This window comes from Centroberyx gerrardi, chromosome 18 (genome assembly GCF_048128805.1).
Source record: "Centroberyx gerrardi isolate f3 chromosome 18, fCenGer3.hap1.cur.20231027, whole genome shotgun sequence".
NCBI classification, from domain to species: Eukaryota; Metazoa; Chordata; class Actinopteri; order Beryciformes; family Berycidae; genus Centroberyx; species Centroberyx gerrardi.
This window is the reverse complement of record NC_136014.1, coordinates 22,131,827-22,155,197: the sequence shown is the minus strand read 5'-3', so window position 1 is coordinate 22,155,197 and position 23,371 is coordinate 22,131,827. Positions and strand designations below refer to the sequence as shown.

General features: G+C 43.3%; 1 protein-coding gene across 3 annotated transcripts in view; it reads left to right on the top strand.

Moving 5' to 3' along the window:
• fynb (FYN proto-oncogene, Src family tyrosine kinase b) overlaps nucleotides 1-19,227 on the top strand; it is a 60,930-nt gene extending 41,703 nt beyond the window's left edge. The window contains exons 5-14 of one of the 3 annotated variants that reach the window (XM_078289761.1): nucleotides 2,702-2,800; nucleotides 4,776-4,879; nucleotides 5,564-5,713; nucleotides 10,163-10,327; nucleotides 10,699-10,854; nucleotides 12,079-12,258; nucleotides 13,599-13,675; nucleotides 14,768-14,921; nucleotides 16,201-16,332; nucleotides 17,174-19,227. In XM_078289761.1, coding sequence (XP_078145887.1) covers nucleotides 2,702-2,800; nucleotides 4,776-4,879; nucleotides 5,564-5,713; nucleotides 10,163-10,327; nucleotides 10,699-10,854; nucleotides 12,079-12,258; nucleotides 13,599-13,675; nucleotides 14,768-14,921; nucleotides 16,201-16,332; nucleotides 17,174-17,382 — 1,426 coding nt within the window. In that variant the 3' untranslated portion in view covers nucleotides 17,383-19,227. The remainder of the gene's footprint in view (nucleotides 1-2,701; nucleotides 2,801-4,775; nucleotides 4,880-5,563; nucleotides 5,714-10,162; nucleotides 10,328-10,698; nucleotides 10,855-12,078; nucleotides 12,259-13,598; nucleotides 13,676-14,767; nucleotides 14,922-16,200; nucleotides 16,333-17,173) is intronic. The other 2 variants (XM_071899267.2, XM_071899266.2) reach the window with 2 other exon arrangements.
• Nucleotides 19,228-23,371: the final 4,144 nt, after the last annotated feature.

Sequence of the window (23,371 nt, the reverse complement as noted above, 5' to 3'; positions counted from 1 at the left end):
AAGCGGGTCCCGAATGTTTATAATTCAATGCGTTTAGCTTCGGCTTTTTATAACCCACCGTGAGCGTGTTATTGTAAAGTTTCGTCGGACATAATCAGGAAATACCTCCTGATTTATCGGTGAATGGTACAAGTCTGCGCTGTTTAGTAAATTAAATTCAGATTGTTCTGATGCTACTCCAGGCTATGAATAAACACACTGTGGCGTAGTGAATGCCTGCCTCTCTGACTCCTCTCTGTCAACACGGTCCTGTGTTTAATTATTCTCTCATCAGTAGTCACCACAGGGAGAGAGGATTTGAATCCATTTGGAGACAGGAGGGAGGTTCTTTGTTTACGGTTGTTGTTGTTTTCTGTCTTTGTGGCGGAGCAGAGTTGGTTTAAGGGGTTTGTTGCTGGAGACAAAAGAGGGAGTGGGACAGACTGGGGCCCGCCCCGCCCCTCTGTTTCTGTCTCACTGGCTCCTGCACACACACACAAACAAACACACATACCAACACTTACTACACCACACAAACACACTCTCATTCACTCCTGCATACTTCTCTCCCACAGAAGACAGATTGCTGAGAGCAGGACTCCATCCCTCCCTCCCTCCCTCCCTCCCTCCCTCCCTCCCTCCTTCCATCTCTCCATCTCTCTATCTCTCTTCACTGTTAGCATGCACACCCAGCCTCCCTCCTGAGGGCTCCTCCATGCTCCTCCCAGAACAAAGGAAAACAGGCCTGTTTCTGCCTGGGATGTCGTCCCCAGGCAATCCCCCATCATGGCTTTATTCAGCATAAATGAAAGACCAACACCGCCCCTCCTCTCCCTTCCCCTCCTCCACTCCCCTCTCTCTCTCTCTCTCCTTCTCTCTGTTTCTCTCTTTCTGTGTTTCTATCCAAGCCACAGTGGCTTGCATCGCACACGCACACACTCATACACACACAAAGACGTTCCCTCCTGGAGCACAAGGGATGTGATAGTAACCAGCGCCGGGTGGTACCATGTGTCAGAGAGACACTGTCAAGGCATGGTGATGGGGGGAGGGGCAGTGTGCATGTGCGTCAGGGTGTGTGTGTGTGGGTGGGTGTGGGTGTGCATAGGATTGTACAGTCATGTGTAAGCATTAGTAATGACGGATGGTAAACCGCTACCGCTAGCTGTCCCTCAAGGCAGCCAGCTATCGATGTGTGGAGGAAGAGTGTGGTGGAATGAGGGGAAAGGGCAGGAAGAGAGGAAGGGAGATGACCGAGAGAGAGAGAGAGGAGGCAGAGATAGATGAATGAATGAGGGGAGGGCTTCATAATAATAGGGGAAACCATGAATGGATCTCATTAACAACATAGTCCACTTAAAGGAAAAATCCACCCTCGGATATTCTCACGCTGATAGATCACACCAATTTATGATGCGCTTTCCAGGAGTGCTGTAATTTACTTTTTTGTTGAACCCACTTTCCTTCTACCTGCCTCGTCTACTTCTGCTTCAGTTAGCGATTTCCTACATTTCCCAGAATGCCGTTATACATGTAGGTGCCCCTTACTCAAAGCGCAACATGTCTTGTGGCTGCATTGCATTCAGTGGAGAAATTGGTCTCCCTGCCTCTTCTACAATGGATTTTTCGCTGTATGATTGGTGCAAAACGGTGAAGGGAGAAGGGGACCGATGGCAAATGAACCTCTGGAGACATGAGCTAGAAGTGTGTCAGAAAGCGGGGATGTGAAAGAAAAAAAAAATGTGATGAGGAGAGGAAGATGGAAGATGAGCAGCTGAGTGCCTGGACAGATGAAAGAGTTGGGGGTGCAGAGAGGGACGGACTGAGCCATAGAGAGGTGGTAGTTAGTTAGCAACAGACGCAGGAAGGACATCAGAGAAAGACACTAATGGCTGCGTGGGCTCACAGGCTGAAAGGTCTTTAAAAAAAGCCTCTCCTCCCTCCCTCCTCTTCCCATTTTACTTTCTAGGCATTTAGCAGACACTCGTATTCAGAGCGACTCAAAAAGACCGAAGCAGAATAAACTCGCATTCATGTATCACCAACATCAAAAGCAGGCAATGGAGCGCAGAGGCTGGAACAACAGCACCAAGACAGTAGGAAAAGTAAAATATCCCTTGATATTCATGTATCAAAGCAAGAAAAATAAAGATCTAGGTACTGACATAAGAGCCAACTTTTTTCCCCCCCTTTATACCTTGTATTCCTTGCAACTGGGCTTGTTGGCTGCCACCATAAACACATATGAAAAACCATTAAATGCATTCACTTGTCACATGAATTATGGATTGCTTTCTGCGTATTATATGTACAATTTGCTGGACGCTTTTATCCAAAGTGCCTTACAGTACCATGAGTGCATACATTTATAGTATGGCTGGCCCCAGGGGTAAACAAACCCCAAACACTGCCAGTGTTGGTGCCATGGTCTGCCCATTGAACTAAACAGAAACACACATTGCCCTCTCATATGCTGAAACACAGTGATCCTATATGCTTTCCACATGGGCAATATAAACAGTTAAACTACAGATGCACTTTGATGTGTGTTTAGTTGCACTGGGCACGTCTGTCAAAATGAAATGACTTGTATTAATGCACTTTTTCTGTTTTATCTCTTTTCCCTTCCCCCCCCATCCTCTCTCTCTCTCTCTCTCCCTCTCTACTCTCTCTTTCTCTCTCTCTCTACTCTCTCTTTCTCTCTCTCCCTCTCCCTCTCCAGTGAAGGGGACTGGTGGGACGCTCGCTCGCTCACCACCGGTGGAAACGGCTACATTCCCAGTAATTACGTGGCTCCAGTGGACTCCATCCAGGCTGAGGAGTGAGTAGTGTGTGTGGGCGTGTGTGTGTGTATGTGTTTGTGTGGGCGTGTGTGTCTGTGTGTGTGTGTGTGTAAATGCTCCCAAGAGACCCACAGTACGTTGGAGGCAGGACATGCCTACTGACTTTAATCTTGGATGCGCTCTGAAGTAACATGAGATTACTGGACAGAAGGCCACAGACTGACAGCCACACACATCTGTAGAGTTCGCCCTTCTGAGAAACGAAATTCTGCAGAGAAATCATCACACCGCAATTTATACCTTCCTGCAGGGCGGGCGGCTTTTCCTCGCCCGATAAAATGACATTTATGTGACACTATAAAGAGATTTGAAATGCCAGCGAGGATGTGAGTGCGGTAAATATATCCAGCTTGGTGGATGCTGTGCAGTTCCATGAGTGCATATACTTTCAGCATGGACTCCTAAACCCTGACAGTGTTAGTGTCATGCTCTACTCACCGAGCTGCACAGGAAAAAGAGCACATGGAAAGAGGAAAGAAATAAAAACAGACCAAGTGCATCAGTGTACCTCCTGACCATGTGTGTGTTTTGCGTCTGTTTTGAGTGTTTGCAATAGCTGCCACAGACCCTTCCCTCCCCCCCTCTCCCTTCAGTCAGACTCTTCTCTGAATAACGATTCGAACAGTGCAGTGTGAGGCAGAAACTCATTATAAGCCCTCTGGAGTATGCTGGAATTAAAAGCAGAGAGGAGGTGCGGGTGCGGCTCCACTTATCGACACAAATCTACTACTGTGAAAGAGGGAGCCACTTCACACATAGGTGTCATATCACTTTCTGTGTCTTTTTCCTCCTCTCAGTGTGTAGTTACAGTCCATGCAGGAGTCTTGTATTTTTAAAAAGTCAAGTTTTCAGGAACTGTAAAAAACCTTGACTTTACCACTGACCCCCACGCGTTTTTCTTTATACTTTATAATGGGTTACTTGGCTGCAAAGACATGAGAAGTATTTTATGCATGTGAGACAATGTCAGCTGTCCGTTTTAGTAAACAAATAAAAATGTCATCATCCGAAGCACAAGGTTTCTACGGCTTCTGTTATGAATGGGTATCTGTGTTTTTCCAGGTTTAGAGACCATGACTAAATGGTTATTTATGCAATCGTCTGCAGGGAGGATGCCAACAGCCTCGTGACTGCTGTCACAATCCATATAACATAGGCTAGCTGCTGGGTTAGTGTCAGCCGGTAATATGTAAACCCTAAGACCTGACTTAATGAATATATATCAAAAATAAACACAAGTTTACTAAGCAAAAAGTGAAGACTGTCAAGATGTACACAGTAATGCTGAATTCCACTCAGCATTTATTGCACTTATGGCACTTTTTTGCCCTCTGCCTCATCTTGCTTCTAGTTGAGTGTTGTCCCTGCACAATTTCATACAAGTTTAAAATGTATTCCTCTCTTATTGTCACTAGCATCTAAAACACAAAATGTATAATTTAAACCTTTGCAGCAGTTTGCTTAGCAGTTAGAGACCGTCCTGCAACAGAAAACTCACAAGTTCAGTTCCATCCCACAACAGCCAGTGTGTGTCCATCAGTAGCCGTGTGTTCTGTCTAGGGCTGCAACTAACAATTATTTTCATTGTCGATTAATCTGTCGATTATTTTCTCGATTAATCGATTAGTTATTTGGTCTATAAAATGAGCCCAAAGATATCCAGTTTACTGTCATAGAGGAGTAAAGAAACCAGAAAATATTCACATTTAAGAAGCTGGAATCAGAGAATTTTGACTTATTTTTCTTAAAAAATTACTCAAACCAATTAATCGATTATCAAAATAGTTGGCGATTAATTTAATAGTTGACAACTAATCGATTAATCGATTAATCGTTGCAGCTCTAGTTCTGTCAACACATCTTTGAGCAAGACACTGAACCCCGACCTGCTCACTCACTGTAAGACACTCTGGATAAAAGCTTCAGCTAAAACGTTGTCTCTTCTCACTGTAGCTGGTACTTCGGTAAACTGGGCCGTAAGGATGCAGAGAGGCAGCTCCTGTCCACCGGAAACCCTCGCGGCACCTATCTCATCCGGGAGAGTGAAACCACGAAGGGTAAAACACAGACACACTCATATCATCAACCCGTGCAACTGTGTGTGAGTGTTGCATTCATGTCATGCCGGATTTACTGTAAATATGAGCTGCTGCCTGGGAAAAAAGCGTTCACGTCAGCCTACTAGTGGCAACTACAAGTAAGAAGTGTGGGGATTTTTTTTGTGGGTTTTTCGGTATCTACCACTTGGTGTCACGAATTGCATAAGTGTGTCATCACAGGTGGCAAACACTGCAGCAATATACATCAATGTCAGCAGCCCAAGGTGATAAAAATCAAAATGATCAGTTATATTCACGCTAATACAATCAAATGAAATGGGATCAATTTCTGCTGCAGTTTGTTTATGGTTGATTTTAAATTCAAAAATAAAAAATATTTTTGATTTTGGCGTTCCATCAAGTGAAACACATAAACGCTTCCATATTGTAGCAACGAGACGTCAACATCTTCTTCTTCTTCCAGTATGACATGAATGCGGCGTGTGTGTGTTTAGTAAGAGTGTGTGTGTGTGTGTTTTTTCTTATATTATCTACAAAGAAACAGAGGCCAAGCCAATCACCACTCAACTTCACTTCTAAGAGCTTATACACTCTGGCCTCTCTCACTTACATCACTGTGTGTGTGTGTGTGTGTGTGTGTGTGTGTGTGTGTGTGTGTGTGTGTGTTTGTGTCTCCCCTAGGTGCCTTCTCCTTGTCCATACGGGACTGGGACGATGTTAAAGGAGACCACGTCAAGCACTATAAGATCCGCAAGCTAGACAGCGGTGGCTACTACATCACCACCCGGGCGCAGTTCGACACGCTGCAGCAGTTGGTTCAGCACTACTCAGGTACCAAAATCCCCGGAATAAGTCAGAGCTTCCTGTGACCTTTTAACTGACATTTTCAGGTGAAGCTTTCAGGAGAGTTTTTGTTTTATTTGTTTTTAGAGGTTATTTTTAGGATGTTTTCTGCTTTAGTGGAGGGAGATGAGAGGGAGTAGAGACAGGAGGACATGTAAACAAAGGTCACAGGTCAGATTTAAAGCTGCACAAGGTAATTTTGCACTTTGGCGGCCCCAAGTGGCAGCGAGGGATAAGTGTTTGTGTTTTTGAAAGTTTGAAGGACTTAATTACCCAGAAATCATGTAAGGCGATGTCAGTAAAGTGTGCACTCCTCGGACCTAATTTTCTTTTGGCAGCAGGTTTAGCCATCGTTTGTGAGTGCAGCTTTCTCTGAACTGAGCGCTGCTGTTTAGGAGACAATTTTGTATTTCATTTTTAAGTTTTGATTCGTCGCCTTTCTGTGCGCCAAGTAGATTTCCCGCCAGTGACCCGATCCCTGGAATTAATTTGGGTAAATAGGGCGAATCTACGGCGTGTCAATTAGTAGGGATGGGACGCTGTGCTCTGTTGCAGTCCCAATTTGCGATTTAGACTGATAAGACAGGTATATTTTTACATTAAAATCTTTCCCAGTGCAGCTTTAAACCTACAATACTAGAAGAATATGGTATGCAGCTTGGCCTGTGCTGGTTTTAACGCGGCCTGACATGTCTGGAACCACATGTACCCCCCCGTTGGTTCAGGGGGGAAAAAACATGGAGGATTGGACTGCCCAGTCTCCCTTTAAAAAAAAAAAGGAAACAGCCAGACGGACGTTGCCATAGTGAGATTTGTTATGGAGGAGACAGAGCATTGAAGCATTGACACCGTGGCCCCATTTGAAAGCCCAAAGAGCAACAGTCTTCTGCTCCGGCCGGTGTCCGTTTCCGTGAATTGATCCAGAAATGCATTAAGCAGACACTGTTTCACGACATAATTGCGTTTGGGCTGGCAGAACAATTTCACATGCAGAAATAGAAGGTGGCCCTTACCATGAGAAACAATTAGAAAGCTAAAAAAAAATGTAAGAAAGGCCACCTGAAATCCTGCGCATTTGATCACACAAATAGTTGCATTTTCTAAATCCAAATTTAGATTTTAATCCAATGTAGCTGAACAAAAACAACCAACATCTTGTAATACTGAGAGTGGAAGGTCAGTATGTGTTTTTTAGCCCCCCTCTTGAGCAGAGAGTTAGGGTTAGAGTTAGATAGTGTGTCAGGAGCGAGAGAGAGAGAGAGAGAGAGAGAGAGAGAGAGAGAGAGAGGCAGCTCTCAGTCGTCCCAGTTTGCATCACTGCGAGCTCGTCCAGATGTGAGTGTTGAGCTTGTTATTCCTGGCTGTGCGCTCTGTGTGTGTAGAGCGTCCCAGTCGCCTACGCCTCGCTGTCAGGAGATGACCGCCGCAACTGTGACCGTGACACACTGATTCGATAATCACATGTGTGCGAGATGAGACGGCGTTCTCTGTCCTTACTTGTACTCACTCTGTCATGCATTCTCTGGATTTGTCTCTCCCTTTGTTGAACTTATTTATCTCTCTCTCTCCCTCTCTCCCTCTCTCTCAGTCTCCGTCTTATTAGGAGTAATGATAATATATATGAGACAGTCTGTGTCCTTATTTGTTCTCATTCTCTATCTCCCTCTCACTACCAGAAGGATATTTTTCCTGTCATGCTCTAATTGGCACATTGACATATCGATGTTTAAGCAGTGAAATCAACACTATGGATTTTCTCTATGTGTTTGTGTCATGGCACATTATCTGTCTCACCCGGTGCTCTTTATTGCCACTCCAGATGACGTACGAAGTTGACAACGCACCTTCACCAATGACCTTAACTCTTTTCAGGGCTTGTGCTTTTATTGCCTTTTGCTTTCCTCTACTTTCCAACTTTGTGAAGAGCTTGAAGAGCGTCTGCATATCTGGCACAACGTAGCTGTCTTTCAGAAGCAAGTGAAGGGATGAGAAAACCATCAATGTAGCCCCAGATGCCGCAATCAAATCATTTAAGCCGTAATTTATTTATGTTGTGATAAAATATGTTCTATGCCAGGTTTGTCATGGCTCAAACATGTTTAGATTAAACTGATCACGGATGGTTATTGATTACAGTATAACGTCATGAATTGTCATTGCAAGTTTGATTCACTGATAAAACAGAAAGTCAGCAAAAAGTGGAGAAAAACAGCATTACTTTAGCAAGTTCAAAAAATTGCATTGCAATGTAGTGTATCTGCAACACAATGATCCAGATTCTTTTATTTAAAATGAATGGGCTTTCGTTGGAGAGTAATGGATTCAACACATTAACGGTGATCAAAGCGTCGCACCTCCAAAAGCATCATTTTAGGATGCTGCGCCTTTCTAGAAAATGGTAACTATTTTGATGCTTGTTGTGTGGATACAATCCCCGTATTGACAGGTTTTATGACAGCCAGCAGAGGAACAGAGTGCTGTATTGATGCCTGAGCCGAGCAGCTGAGGCAACGGGCCCAGATGGGCTTTGATGGCAGAGTTACAGAGTTGAGCGCTCCCATGGGTGAGACGCAGGCCTTTATCTCTCCTTTACGGCCCTGTGCAAACACCCTGGGGCCTTATCTCTGGCAGTGGGGAGGGTCACTATGTCCCTGCCACGTGGGGGGGGGGGGGGGGGGGTCACGCTAAATGTCAGCTAGGACGGACAGACGGAAACACTGTCCCGTTCCCCTGGCTTAATCGATGACGGGCAAACACGACCGCTTCCTCTTGAGCAAAGCAAGTGAGGCTCGATTTCATGTCACAGACAACATGGTGTCATCATGTAAAGTGACGGCCATATACAGCGGCTCGAAATGGAAGCAGCTAGAGTACCACTCTCACAGAGTGGCGGGGGCCCCTAAACAAGCACCGCTGTTAATGCATCGCACGCCGGTTAAAAAGACTGCGATCCTATCTTTATGTTTAACCACAACTGCGCACATGCATTTCCCAGAAGAGTGACTGACAGCCCGAGTTATCTCTGAGCAATTACCATCATTATCGTAAAGTGTGTGGCAGTCAGAGATGCCATTAGCCAAAGTGAGCCATAACCTTGGCCCTATAGTCCTCATGCAAACCTGCCCCCGTACTTCGCCAGCTCCCGCAGCTTCACCATCAGTAGCGTGAACTAGGGTTTCTCCCCTGTGTTCATTCAGCAGGGTTCAGATCACCACAACAAGACAACTGTGACAAAAAGTGGGGAAAATGGGGCCTAAAAACACAATTTATTACAATTTCCCCCTAAAACATAAGCAAGTATTGGGCGAAAGTTTAAAATTAACTGCAAAAAATTGGGGAGGAGCAATGACATGAACATTGATCTGATTTATAGGATGAAAGGTTTACCATGTCATATAAACTTTAAAATATAAACTTTATTTATAGAGCACTTTTCAAAACCAAAGTTACAAAGTTCTTCACAACAAGGAACAAGAAAAAAACTTGAGGTACTGATAAAACTAGAAGGGCACTCGGAGAGCGCAGACCTCCACCAAGGTTCGTGCTGTTATTGCTTGTTCGTGAGTCGGATCCGGATCCGCTCCAAAATTTAATGGGTTCTTCTTGGCCCATGCTACACCCTTCCACGAAGTTTCATGAAAATCGGGCCAGTAGTTTTTCCGTAATCCTGCTAACAGACAAACAAACAGACAAACAAACAAATAAACGGCACCGAAAACATAACCTCCTTGGCGGAAGTAATAAGCATAGTAAAGGTATAAAACAAATAAAAAAACGACAAACAAATGACAATAAATAACACAAAATCTTATAGGAAATTACAAATTCAATAATGAATAAAATCAGACCAGGATTAAACGTGAGCTTTCTGATAAAAGTATGTTAAGAGTGATTTAAAAGATGATACTGACAAATGACAAAACCAAAGGACAAATGTGTTTTGTTTTTTTTGTTTTTTTCTGACTCCCAAATTTCTGGTGAGGAAACATCTGAAATTCAAAATGTGAAGGTATCTCTTTGTTAGGACTGTAAAAAGCAGCTCAGTGGGACAGAGGTGGGACAGAAACATACTCACACTGAGATGCGGAGGAGCCGAGCGGCACTTTGTCTGATTTGATGATGAGGATGAGGATCAGGGCGAGAGTGCATTAGACTGATTACTGCTGGACCTTCTGACCTGGAAGCAGTCTGTGTGGAGTCCAGGAAGCGGGAAGAGCAGAATTGATTTTGAACTTTGGTGTTTACTTGTCCTCTGCTCATTGTTGTCCACGCCTCTAGTTGCACCGTTGCTTCGACGGTTCACCTGCTTCCCTCTGTCTCTATCTTCCGGGATGCTTTGCTAACTCTCTGTACATCTCTCTTTATGCTTTATGTGTGTGTGTGTGTGTGTGTGTGTTTGTGCGGACGCCTGGCTCTCTCGCTGCGCGGCGTACGCAGACCGAGCCGCGGGGCTTTGCTGCCGCTTGGTCGTGCCCTGCCACAAAGGGATGCCCCGCCTCACCGACCTGTCCGTCAAAACCAAAGACGTGTGGGAGATCCCGCGGGAGTCGCTGCAGCTGATCAAGCGTCTCGGGAATGGGCAGTTTGGGGAGGTCTGGATGGGTACGGATCCAATCACCTCCGTAACGTCCGGGCCAAAAGAGGCCGCATGGAAGGGAAAACCACTGACCCAGGCAGAGACACCAGACAAATGCAACCAAATAATCCGGCCTGGGAGGGGAGGAGAGAAAATGAGAAAATGGGGCAGGAAATTTTGTTAATTCTCAGTTTGGGGATATTGCCAGAGAAATACTTCTGGTTTGTGACTCCCCTCCCAAAACATTTGGAAATCACTTAAGACATCCAGTGTGTCAGGAGACTCTGCTCTCACGGTGCAAAGATGGCTTCCCTCCAGCTCCCTCGTTGCATGTTCCACTCCCTGGTAGTTAACCCTGTGTGCCTTCCCTTCCCTTCCCTCCCCTTCCCTTTTGTAGAGAGTGCGGATGGTTTGTGCTTTAATTTAACGGGCATGTGTGTGAACTACATCCCTGACACTGTGGGCCTGACTCATGATGCCTGGGAGATCAGCAGAGACACACTTGAGTTGGAAGTAAAGCTGGGGGCGGGATGTTTTGCTGATGTGTGGTGTGGTAAGGAAATCCAAAAAAACTACCATCTTTTTTTGCTTTTTTTTTTTTTTTTTGCTTTGATATTCACTGGGGGGCATCCTGGAAGTAAATGTGAGGATTTTCATTAATCCTTTTCCCCAAAATTTTTAAACATGCCAAAAAACAATTTGCAATTATGTTTTCTAATAGGAGATGAAAGCGTATGTTATCTTATCCCTCTCCAGGATTCCCGCAGGGTTTTGTCTGTTTGTTTTGTATAAACCATGAAACAAGACGTCGAGCATTAGTTCCTACTCAGGAATACAATTTTCTATTCCCCTGTTGCATAGTTCATTAAGTATCCTTTGCAGAGAGTCAGGGGTGCACTCTGTTATCGTGTTACAGTTGGACAGAGATCGGGGATGGGGCTCTTCCCAGATGACTCCCAGCCCTCTGGGATCCTATTACCTCACAGCCCAGCAGGTGACCAGCACCCGCTTAGTCCCGGCTCCCAAAATGGCTGCACAGCTGTGTCACTAATGAAGCCTACTCTCCGGGATTTATGAGCTCGCTCTTAAATTAAAACCCCCAAACCTGCCGCCTGCTGTAGAAAACATATGTGTAGACCAAATGTCAACTGACTGGGGTCTGTCTTGCCTTTAGGTCACTACTGATATTTCTGCTATTACTGTCACAGAATGAGATGAATAGAGCACTGCTGTACTGTGATTACAGTGATCCATATCTTACTCTGCATGCTCTGACACAATAGCTAGAGGCAGTGCAGACTGGTGGCATAACCATGGTGTGTTACAGTAACTGGCATGCAACCAGTAAAGGGCTTACAGGGCTATTGCTTTTGTTAATCATCAAAGGATTATCTACTCCTGCGTTGGCATATTGTGGGTCTTAAAACCCCGCTGGATCTCTCTCCTGGTTTTTTAAAGCCATTTCAAATCAAGGTCCACCCTAAATCTCTTACCCATTTAATTATCTTTCCTTTCGGGACAACCTTCATACATGTGAATTAAAGGCAAGCTGATTCTCCTATCTTTATCCTATCCTGTGTTGCATGTTTGCCTCATTGTCATTTCAAAGCGAGAACTTCCCCCTTGTTTTTGACGTGCGAGTACAGTTGCCTCACACCCGCCAATCATCCGTTCAATTCAGACAGCGGGGTTGTCAAGTCTCGCTTTGAAATGACGTGATTTGAATATGAATCGGTGCAACTGCCGTACTGATGCCAGCGTGTTTTGCGGGTGCCAGGGACGTGGAACGGCACCACTAAGGTGGCGGTGAAGACTCTGAAGCCTGGCACCATGTCCCCCGAGTCTTTCCTGGAGGAGGCTCAGATCATGAAGAAGCTCCGCCATGACAAGCTGGTGCAGCTCTACGCCGTGGTGTCGGAGGAACCCATCTACATCGTCACCGAGTACATGGGCAAAGGTAGATGAAGACACACACACACACACGCACACACACACGCGTACATAACTCACTAACACACCCATAGTCACACACTCACATGTACTGGCACACATTGCACATTTTGTTGTGCTTTTAAGTTATTTCAAAATGCATTTATTCAGGATTTGTAGTCTGAGTTCTATGCAAAGTATTATATCAAAGTGAAAACAAAATTCTAGAAATTTCTGTGAAAGCATAAAATGAAAATTACAGAGAAATCAAGCTTGTTTAAATATTCAACCCCTTTGCTTTGTTTGAGCTAAATTGTCATACTAGCAAAACATTTGAAATAACTTAATAGCACAACAAAATGTGCAAAAAGTCTAGGGATCTGAATACTTTTTTTTAAATCTCTCTATTCAGGAACATTGTTAAGGCATATACAGATTTAGGGCCATATTTGATATCTGATATTCCATTTTGGGGTCTGAATACACACACTCATGCTTAAATACAGACACACTCACACAGGTACACACTCCTTCATGCACAAACACACTCAGCTGTACACACACTTAACATGTACATACGAATAGATACATACACACATAAATGTAGAACAAAATAAGCCAATCAGCATCGACAGCAAAATTGCATTTTGCAGACACTGCAGGCAAAGTTGTTTACTCAAAACTACAGTATGCCATATTTTATTCAAGCGAGTGTATTCTTCCATTTCGGTCTGAATAATTTTAACTTCTCGTATGGTAAACCCTTTGTTTCAAAGTGGCAATGATTAAGGCCTGCAAAACAGTCCTCCGAGAGGCTGGAATTTAGGAATCCCACAAGAAAGAGCTTTGGATGCACATTAAACACGGAGAGAGAGCAAGAATGGAAACTTTGATGTGCATCGTTGTGTTTGTGGCACGCAGGGACTCCCACATCTAGGTCAGCCCATTAACTTGGAATGAAGAATGTGTTTTTAAAAAGAGGTTGCAGTGTGAAATATCATGGCTGTAGAGGCATTTGCGGTTAGCATCAAGTCCCCCCATCCTGTATTTATCCCTGCATCTATCTGTCATTATTGCAGTAGCCTAGTTTTTCTCTCAAATGATGTAAAGTGGAACTGAAGAGGTGAATTGCAAACCAAACCGAATGTCTCTCAAACAATGCGTTGCCAGACCAGCGCTTGTGGTTTGTGAATGCTGAAAACAGGACAAAATAAGAAAATTACAACCAATTCCTCTTGGGGGAAGCGGGACGGGGAAGTAGTGCTTCACTGATGAATGCAGGGAGGGAATAAAGTAAAATGTAAGACTTCTTCAGTGTCTGTATTTATACCTGGAATGACATCAGAAATCTGTCTATGTGCGTTGTAGGAAGCCTGCTGGACTTCTTGAAGGATGGAGAAGGACGAGGACTGAAGCTGCCCAACCTGGTGGATATGGCAGCACAGGTACACCTCGATTAGAAAGAGTCATTTACTTCAGGGTTTATGCAGCATCACTGTTTTTTTAACTTGGGTTGATCTGTGGTCAGACTCATCACAGAACCTCAGGACAGTGGTTTGTGTTCAGGGTTTGGCATGTAAGCAATTACATGTAACGGGAATACAGTCATCTAAATACAGAATGGGAAAGTGTGGGAAAATGAGTGATTACTTGTTGACTCACATAAAAGTGTTTGAAAAGTAAAAAGCCAGTTTTATTGTGAAATGATAACATTGTTCACATTATAATCTGTACATTGGAATAAAGTCACCATTTAATTTAAGATTCTTTAGATTTTTTTTACACAAAGTAATCCAAAAATAATAAGTAATTCACCTTATGTTTCTGAGTTGAAATATACCCCATTCATATACTTTGTATTGACAGCATTTTGATGGAATGTGGGTCTGCTGCAGGTGAAATTATTACCTTCAGTTAATAACATAGCGTAGGAAACACATATTTCTTCAAAACTGCTGTGTGACATGTTGACTGGGCACTACATCCTATGCTGACCTGACCAAGATCAGAGAGTTTTAGCAGGTAATAGGTCATCTGTAATAGATGCCTTTTGAATTCAACCTTCCTGACCCTGTCTGTGTTCTCTGTGTTTGTTGCAGGCCAAAATCTGAACTATAACTGCTATTGACTATTGCCATTTCCAAATCCTAAGAGGCTGCAATTTCTTTCTTGGAGGAAACAGCTTCCTAAACAAGCTATTCTGGTTCTGTGCAGAATCACTTGCCTACAAATCAAATTTTATTCAAACTGGGCACGTCATATTCTCCCCCAGACAATTTTTATATTTTATTATAATCTATATTTATGCACTGAAAATTATGTGCAAACTAGTACTTAAGTATAATCTAGTAATTACTTAGAAAAACCTCTCTCCACATGTATCCAAAAACATATCACAGTTGCAATATTCAGCAAAACAAATGGCCATAATGTTTTCAGTGAGTGTTTGCGGCCCTGCTAACTCTGTGTGTGTGTGTGTGTGTGTGTGTGTGTGTGTGTGTGTGTGTGTGTGTGTGTGTGTGTGTGTGTTGGTCCAGGTGGCAGCAGGCATGGCGTACATCGAGAGGATGAACTACATCCACAGAGATCTGCGCTCCGCCAACATCCTGGTCGGAGACAACCTGGTGTGCAAGATCGCCGACTTCGGACTGGCCAGGCTGATCGAAGACAACGAATACACGGCTCGGCAAGGTGAGGCTTCCCCTCCTGTTCCACACACACACACACACACACACACACACGCTCACACGCATGATTGCATTAGGTCATGGAGGGAATTCTCTCACCAGGCCACAAATTTCGCAGCACGCTCTGCCAAATGGTTACCAGTGAAGCCACAATCAGAAGTGAGCTCCAAACATGTGCTCACTGTCGGTCTATTAGCCTGAAGCAGATACCAGACACTCCCTGTCCCAGAGAGAGAGAGAGAGACAGAGAGATAAAAACTGAGAGAGATGGAGAGAGAGAGAGAGGGAGAGAGACCATATGGAGCGAAAACAGTTCATTCATACCTTTTTTTCCTGTAAAGATCATATTTAAGGCATCTCTGCTTCATCAAATAGTATTGTATAATGGAACATTACATTGGAATTAAACAGTTTATTTTGCTAAGAGGACATAACGATGCTCCTTTGGGTTTTTGGCGGTGAATAGATCTGCCTTTATGTACTCTCTGAGCAGACTGAGGATGAGCTACCAATCAGAGACTGCACAGATCTTCCTCCAGCACATAAAAGCAGATCTAAGCGGGCGGCAGCTGGGATGGTGATGGGCGAGTAAAAGCTTCTTCATAGCAGCATCAGAATAGATCGCTCTGCCAGCTGAACCGAAAAGACTGCAGCTCACTCGAGTTTCCTGAGACAAAGGTCATGCGCTGCACCCACAGCGTCGCCGGTAGTAACCGCTCTTACTATATATATCGTGGTGAAAAACAATAACAGTTATGACACCGCCCTTAATTGCCGTGACCACCGCAATAGCCGCGACTTTCATCTGTCATCACTGATGTTTAATTTTCCCAAAAAGGGGGAACCCTGTAAAAAAAAAATGTTTTATTCATGTTGCTGACTAAATTAAAATGGATGCAGGCCAGTAGCACTTTCATTGAAACTCATTTGACTTTGTTTATTTTAGATGCTGTTTGAATTTTTATTTGTGTTGGTTAAAACTATCCTTGCAGTTTTTTATAAGCTAAACCAGCGTCTTGTAATTTTGTTTTTTAAGAAAAAAAGTCAAATATGTTCTACAGTCTTATATTAAAAAGTATTGAAAAAATAGAAATGTCTTATGATTGATATGATAAATTAGTTTTAAGCAATTGAAGCATATTGCAGTACTGTTTTTTAGGTTTTCATCTTATTAATAATTATCAAGATAGTGTCATATATGTAGATAATTTTGACCAAGATAATTGTACTATGAAATTTTCGCAAGTACACTTGGTTCATTCACACCCGTCTCTCTCCTGCAGGTGCAAAGTTCCCCATCAAGTGGACCGCTCCGGAGGCCGCGCTGTACGGGAAGTTCACCATCAAGTCGGACGTGTGGTCGTTTGGCATCCTGCTCACGGAGCTGGTCACCAAGGGCCGGGTGCCTTACCCAGGTGAGGGGGGGGGGGTTAAACGGGCCGAGAGAGAGAGGCTCAGTAGCGGTGTTAGAGCCGCTCAGGATGGGATCGCGGGTCGATAAAGGAGAAGCCTCTCTCGTATTAAACACGGCGTCGTTACGAAAGCAAACACGGCTCTTTCTATGACAACAGGCAGCCCCTCCTGCTGTTTATGGAGAGTAAAAGGTTCTTTAATGCTTGGGTAACCTTCGTTTCCCTGCCAGAATCTGAGATAACCCTTAATCTGCGGCTCGCCTGTGGGAAAACTTGCATTTCAGAGAGAGAGAGAGAGAGAGAGAGAGAGACACAGAGAGAAGAAGACAAAAGTGAGAGAGAGGGGCCGGGGCTGGGGCGCTGAGTGTACCGAGAGCTCGGGCTCACGCAGGGAGGGGAAACACATGTTTGTCCAGATGGGCCTGGTGGGCCGGTTTGCGCGAGGGAGAAGGTGAGGAAGGTTAGCACGCAACGGGGGCCCGAGCGAAGGGAACAGCATCGCACTAACAGATGTCGTAGCAGCTTTTCCGAGGCCGCCGCCGGGTCCTTGATGACGCTGGGGCCTTTGTTTCAGACAAAGGAGACAGTGAACCTTTCAAAGATCCTCCGAGTTGCACCGCTCTTCGTCTCAATTAAAAGGCTTTGCAGATTCAAGATCTTAAAAAGAGACTGATACCACTGGGGTTTTAAAGATCTGTGCCTGTTTATGTTGAAGGTCATCGGGGCAAAATCAAAGCGTTTTCTCTGCACAGAACCGTCAGTCTGATCGGTTTAAAAGCCCCCCCGGTGCGCTGACTCGCCTTGTGTGTGTGTGTGTGTGTGTGTGTCTGTGTTTGATATCCAGGCATGAACAACCGCGAGGTGCTGGAGCAAGTGGAGCGGGGCTACAGGATGCCCTGCCCCCAGGACTGCCCCATCTCCCTGCACGAGCTGATGGTGCAGTGCTGGAAGAAGGACGCGGAGGAGCGGCCCACCTTCGAGTACCTGCAGGCCTTCTTGGAGGACTACTTCACGGCCACCGAGCCTCAGTACCAGCCCGGGGACAACCTCTAAACCCCACCCCCCCACCCCACCCCCGGGGCCGGTCTGGGGCGGAGGGGCGGGCCTGAGCTGGGACAGGACTGGCTGAAAACTCTGGAGCCTTCCCAGCCGGCCTTCTTTAAAGGACCTGTACAGCTTCCTCAGCACTTCAGTTCCCCCCCCCATCCCCCCCCCCCCCCAATACAACCCTCAGTCTCCAACTCACTCTCTGTGGCCAATCCTGAGATAGACTCGAATGTGACAAACGGGGGAGAAGAAGAAGAGTGTGTGTGTAAATCGCAGCTGGATGGAGGCGGGACGGGCGGGAGATAAAGGGAGGGAGGATGGACTGGGGTTGGGATAATGCAAATGAAAAACCTGTATTCAATGTAAATAAGAAAGGCTTGTTTTTAGTTTTTGTTTATTCGTTTGCTTCCGTTGAAGAACTTCAACGTATTTTCTCCCGCACAAAAATAATAATAATAATAATTATGGTGATAATGGTAAGGAAAGAGAACCATTTTCAGAAGTGCACCTGAACAGGCACCGCCAATCTGTAAGTGTATTATAGCTCTTGTATTATTTTCTAGAGATCGAATTGGAAGCCTCTCTATATTTTTTTGTTTTTCATCATGTATAAAAAAAGAAATTCACCCCCCGAAACTTATCGCTTTATTCTTGACTCCTCATTTAATAGCATTGCAGAGGCGAGCATGATGCAGTCCTTCATCAACCTTTCTTTTTTTTTTTTTTTTTTTTTTGCACTGCCTCTCATGTATTTTTTTTATTTTACTCACCACATGTGGGGAAAAAAAAAAGCTTTGCCTTCCTCAGAGCGCTATAGTTGTTTAGGCTACTACTGTATGGAACAAGGTTATTTTACAGATGATGTACGTTACATTTTGTAAATTGCAGCCAAGCGTGTAAGGATGATACTTTTGAACATATCTCTCCTCGCTTATAAGATTTCAAGAAGAAGAAGAAGAAGAAGAAGAAGAAGAAAATCTGGTGGGGGTGTTTCCTTGTCTTTCTACCACAGGTTTTTGGGGGGGTTTTTTGCTGCTGGAAGGACCTGCAGTTAAGTTAATTTAAGAAGAGAAAGTACAGTATGTTTGTCTTATTTTAACTTGTATACAAGAGTTTCATTTTAACTGTCATTCCCAGGCTTCTCATCTCGGTTCTTGTTTACTCCCATGTCGTGTAGCGATGTTTTCGGGGGGAAAGTGGGGTTCGGGTTTCCCCCTCTCTCTCTCTCTCTCTCTCTCTCTCTCTCTATGGACAATGGCATTTTCCCCCTTTTCCTGCACCTCAGTAATCATCACATCCTCCACTTGAGCCTGCGGGACACCAAACCGCAGCTGAACCCCCCCCCCCCGGACCGCCTCCTTCTTTGAGTTCTCATTTTATGTTTTACTGACAAGATTATATTCTATAAGTATTGGAGTCTTTTTTTGGTTTTTACAGAGTATGTTTTTATTTAACATTTTTAAGTGATAGATCTTCTAAAGAGTTGGTCGTACTGTTTCTTCAGGGGAAGGCTGGGGCCAATTCACTTGAAATTCGCTCAATTCAAAATGGAAAGTGAGAGAAAAAGATATTAAAGGTTTGGATTTCACTCCCTGGATTGATGGAATTGAAGTTGAATTGAGCCCGAGCCTGCACACACTGGTCCCTGTAGTATCTGGTCTTACTACAGACGGTTTCATGGCTAATGGAAACCCCTTCATTTTTTCAGTTGTACAGCTAAATGGTTTTTAAGTGTCGGTAACTTCCCTTGTTTATATCTTTCATTTCCATTTTTTAACATTACTGTTTTGTTAATTCGGTGATTTGGCGTTTGAAATTCAAAAAAAAGAACAATAAACATTTTACACTCTTTCCAAGACACGGTTATTTTCCACATCCATCGTTTTTACGCTAAGACCAATGGGCCGTGCATGCATTTGTGTGTGTGTGTGTGAGTGTGTGTGTGTGTGTGTGTGTGTGTAAAGCGTAACAAGGGCTCTAAGGAGAGTGACAGTCCAGACCCTCTAATAATAGTTATCAGCAGGGACTTTTTACAAGATGATAAAATAATAAAAGACCATGAACAATGGTGGTGGAAATGTGATAATATTGTTAATAATGACACAAATAATAGCAATTAGGATTAGACTGATATATCGGCCAGTCATGGTGGTCAACCTCAGATATAATGGAGGTTCCGACCACTGCCAGTAAAACCTGCAATTACATTTTATTTATTAATTTAATTTGTTTCATTATGGTTTATGTAAATTATTTAAAGGCCTGAAGAATCCCAGAGCTTCCCTTTCCATTGAATAGGTGCGATGGACAGTTTTAGTGTCACATGATGGTCTAAAAATGCTGTTTCAGAGTTTTTCCACCCTGCCAAAAATAAAAGGGAAACACTGAGTACTTGTAATCTTTTGGCATGAAAACGGTCAAATTTATGTATATGATATTGAACATCGGCTATCAGTCTAATCAATATATCGGTATTGGTATCGGCCTTCAAAAACCCATATTGGTCGAACCGTAATATCATTATTGTCCTGCGAGGGAAACTTGCAGCAAGGTTTGAAAACATTTAGGACATTTTAAAATATAGAACAGACACATTTAAATGAAAAGAAAATTGCAAAACTACAAATGTATAAATGTTTTTAGCAGTGACTTAAACATGAACACACTTTCTTATTGCTTTCTGAGTGAATTAAGCACATTAATGGCCAGTGGGATGGGTTTTCTTCTTCTTCTTCATCTTCTTCTTCTTCTTCTCCTCTGTAGATTTAGTGAGGGGAAACCTTTAACTCTCCTTTGTTAAAGCATTCAGGAATCTCCCATCAGGCCTCGGCGATATCTCATGCATCCTCCTGTTCCTAACAGGCCATGTCTGGTTATCAGTGAGTCCTACAGTGTTACAGCCCTGAACAGTAAGGCATCTGCGGAGGTGTTAAGTGCCCGCTACATGTGATGTGCGGCTCCTGCAGAGAAGCAGAGAGCCGGTGCCAGCTAGACGCAGAGTTGAACACCATGGAAATAATAAAGCCTGGAGCGGGGACAAAAAATAATGATACACATTTATCCAGACACTCCTATTTGCGCGATAGATCACTGAAATAACCACTTAAAATGTTTACTAAATCATTATTTTCAACTTTATTTACCCGGGGAAGATCTAGCAACAGTCTTCTGAGGTTAGCTGCTGCGCAACTTTAAGTAATAATCTGTGACATTTTCATATAAATACATGTCTGACCTAATAATGATTCAACTTATACTCAGTTCACGAAAGCTTTTACATTTGCTGTTCTAAACAGTTGGTGTCTGCTAGCTCTTACCTGGGAAAAATCCTCTGCTGCAAAGGAAATGATGCAGTTTATGTTTCCGGTTTGACTGGAATCAATAGAAGAAGAACTGGGTAGTTAGCGTGAGCAGCGATAGCCACCATGGATGAACAGACAAAGAAAAGAGCGCCACCTATAGAAACTCAAACTGCATCAACAGAAAACCCAGGAACAAGATACTGGCCACACTGTTTGATTGACAGGTGATTTCTGGGAAGTGCAATGCAAAAACACAACCAAAGATGGAGACAAAATTTAAAAAAATGAGTATGCCTTGCTCAACAGTATCATAGCTGCAGTTTAGTTTGTTGGAGGAGGGGAGAAAGCGTCTCACTCTTCCCACGCGCAGAATTTCCCAACTGTTACCCCTCCAGTCACAAACCCTCCCCTCTGTCTCCCTGTCGCCCTGCTGTTTGTCCATCTATTATTTGATTTCTGGATCAATACTGGTGGGAGGTGTAAAGCGTCTGCTGATAACCCGCTAAGCATTTGTTGCCAAGGTTATCCCCGCTCCTCCGCAACAGAACAACCGCTCCCTGTTTTCCGTCGTGACCTGAAAACTCATCTCTTCTGCTGATACTCGATGTTCCCCCTGAGTCACATTCCCCTCATCCATTTCTTGCTCCTCTACTTGCTCTGACATGCTGCTGTCTTTTTTTTTTTTTTTTTTTTTTTACTTTCTACTTTTTCTCCTCAGCTCTTATCTCCTTTCCTAGCACTTCTCTACCATGCAAGATTATTCTAGCGACACAGGAATATTTGTTACATCTATTGTCAAGGCGCTGTAACCCGAACCCATGCAATTCTTACTATTGGCTGCTTGCAACAATGGTGAATTTTGAGCTCTACTGTTGCTCTTTGTAAGTCGTTCGGGATGAGCCTGAGCTGAATGCCTAAAATGAAATTATATACCGAGTTATTGCAATTTCTCATGTCTTTTCTAGTCTTCATTGCAAGAAGGCCAAGAGAGGGAGTCTTATCTGTTATGGAGGTTTACACTCACAGTGGATGAATAGGAACAAAGCAGAAGATATCTCTATTTTGCAACTTTACTGTAATGCATCTGACAGTAAACACACACTTTATATCAATAATACGTCTTATCTCTCATAATTTGTACTCTCAATTTGAATATTGTGAATATTGCATCTAAACTTAGTTCATAATTATTTGTGACACGCATTTCATTTAAAGGTCCGGTATTATTCAGTTTTCATCAAATATACTATGGCTCAGGATAACAAAAATTTTCTCCATGGTGTTTTGCAAATCGGTGTAGTTTAGTTAAAAAAGTTATAAAAGCAGAACAGCTGCAATACTGGACCCTGATTGGCCGACAACAGCAGCTCCTCTAATTCAAGTAAAGGTAATCCTGCTGAGTGGAGGCTTTCCAGTTCAGATGTTGCAAACTTGCCTGATTGGAAGGATTTTAGTAATTGTTGACTGAAGGGACCCAACCAAGACCAAGTCCAGTTGTGATGCGTTAACCTGTTTTTTAACGAGTGAGTCCGAAACACTTGGGAAAAAAAGGATAGATTTTTGAAAAAGCAATGACTTTAAATTCAACCACTCAAACAAAATCAAATGTTAACAATGTCTGTATTAAACATCTTTGATCATATATAAAAAGTATAAAAAAAATACATTTGAATTCATAATAGGTCCCTTTTAAGCAGTTTCCATTTTCATGGCTTTCCCCTTCAGATCAGTAACCTTATAGGCGATGGATAATCTGCTGAGACGGCTGTGTCTCTACCTGACTGTCTATTATGAGACATGATTCCTAAAAAAAATAAAAAAAACAATGTTTCCTACAAGACCAGGACAGGTACTAGTGGAGGAGTAAACCCGCCTAAACACATTTTAATCCACCTTTTTATATGTGGAATAGAATTTACCATGCATTTTTGTTTCACATAAATCTTTATGATGTTAATTCATAGTATACATTAAAGCAAGTGGTATCAAACTGATGTAAGTTATATAAGGATTGTTTCTTTTTAGGCAAAAAGCATAAATTACCCAGGTTTTTATTTGCCATTACATCACTGGCCCTGGCAAATACCATGCTGATATGTGGCAGTTTCAAAATGAGTGAAATATTATATAATGTCAATGCAGAAGATGTTAGTTTTACATTGTAGACATTTAGCTGATGCTCTTTTCCAGACCAACTTAAAATAAGGTAGGGATTCAGGATCTTGCTCTTATTGGCTATTGAAGGGATTGAACCTGTGACCTTTCAGTTACAGGAAAGTCTCTCTAAGCACCAAACCATCCTGCCAACGACACCGGCTGGAAATTTTAGCTAATTTGTAAATGACTAATTATAGCTTTTTTGGACCATTTGTCCTTTTGAGTTTTCTTGCACCAGAAATCTTAGTTTCATTCCTGTAACCTTGGTTTTTATTTTCAGTTTATATCCAGTTGAAGAAAGAAACCCAAACCTTTGTCCTTCAGAAATAATTGATTCTCAGATCAATAAGGTGATGGGTGGTTTGCTAGGAGCGCTGTATCTAACCGAAGAGTTATTTTCCAAAACATTATCCATCCATTTTGGGGGGGGAAAAGTCCTGATTTGAAGTTCATCACTTAATATCTCCAAAATATAGAGAATCCAGTCTGTAGAAGTGTCATGATTTTGTCACCTAAGGACTTAAGTTACCCATAAA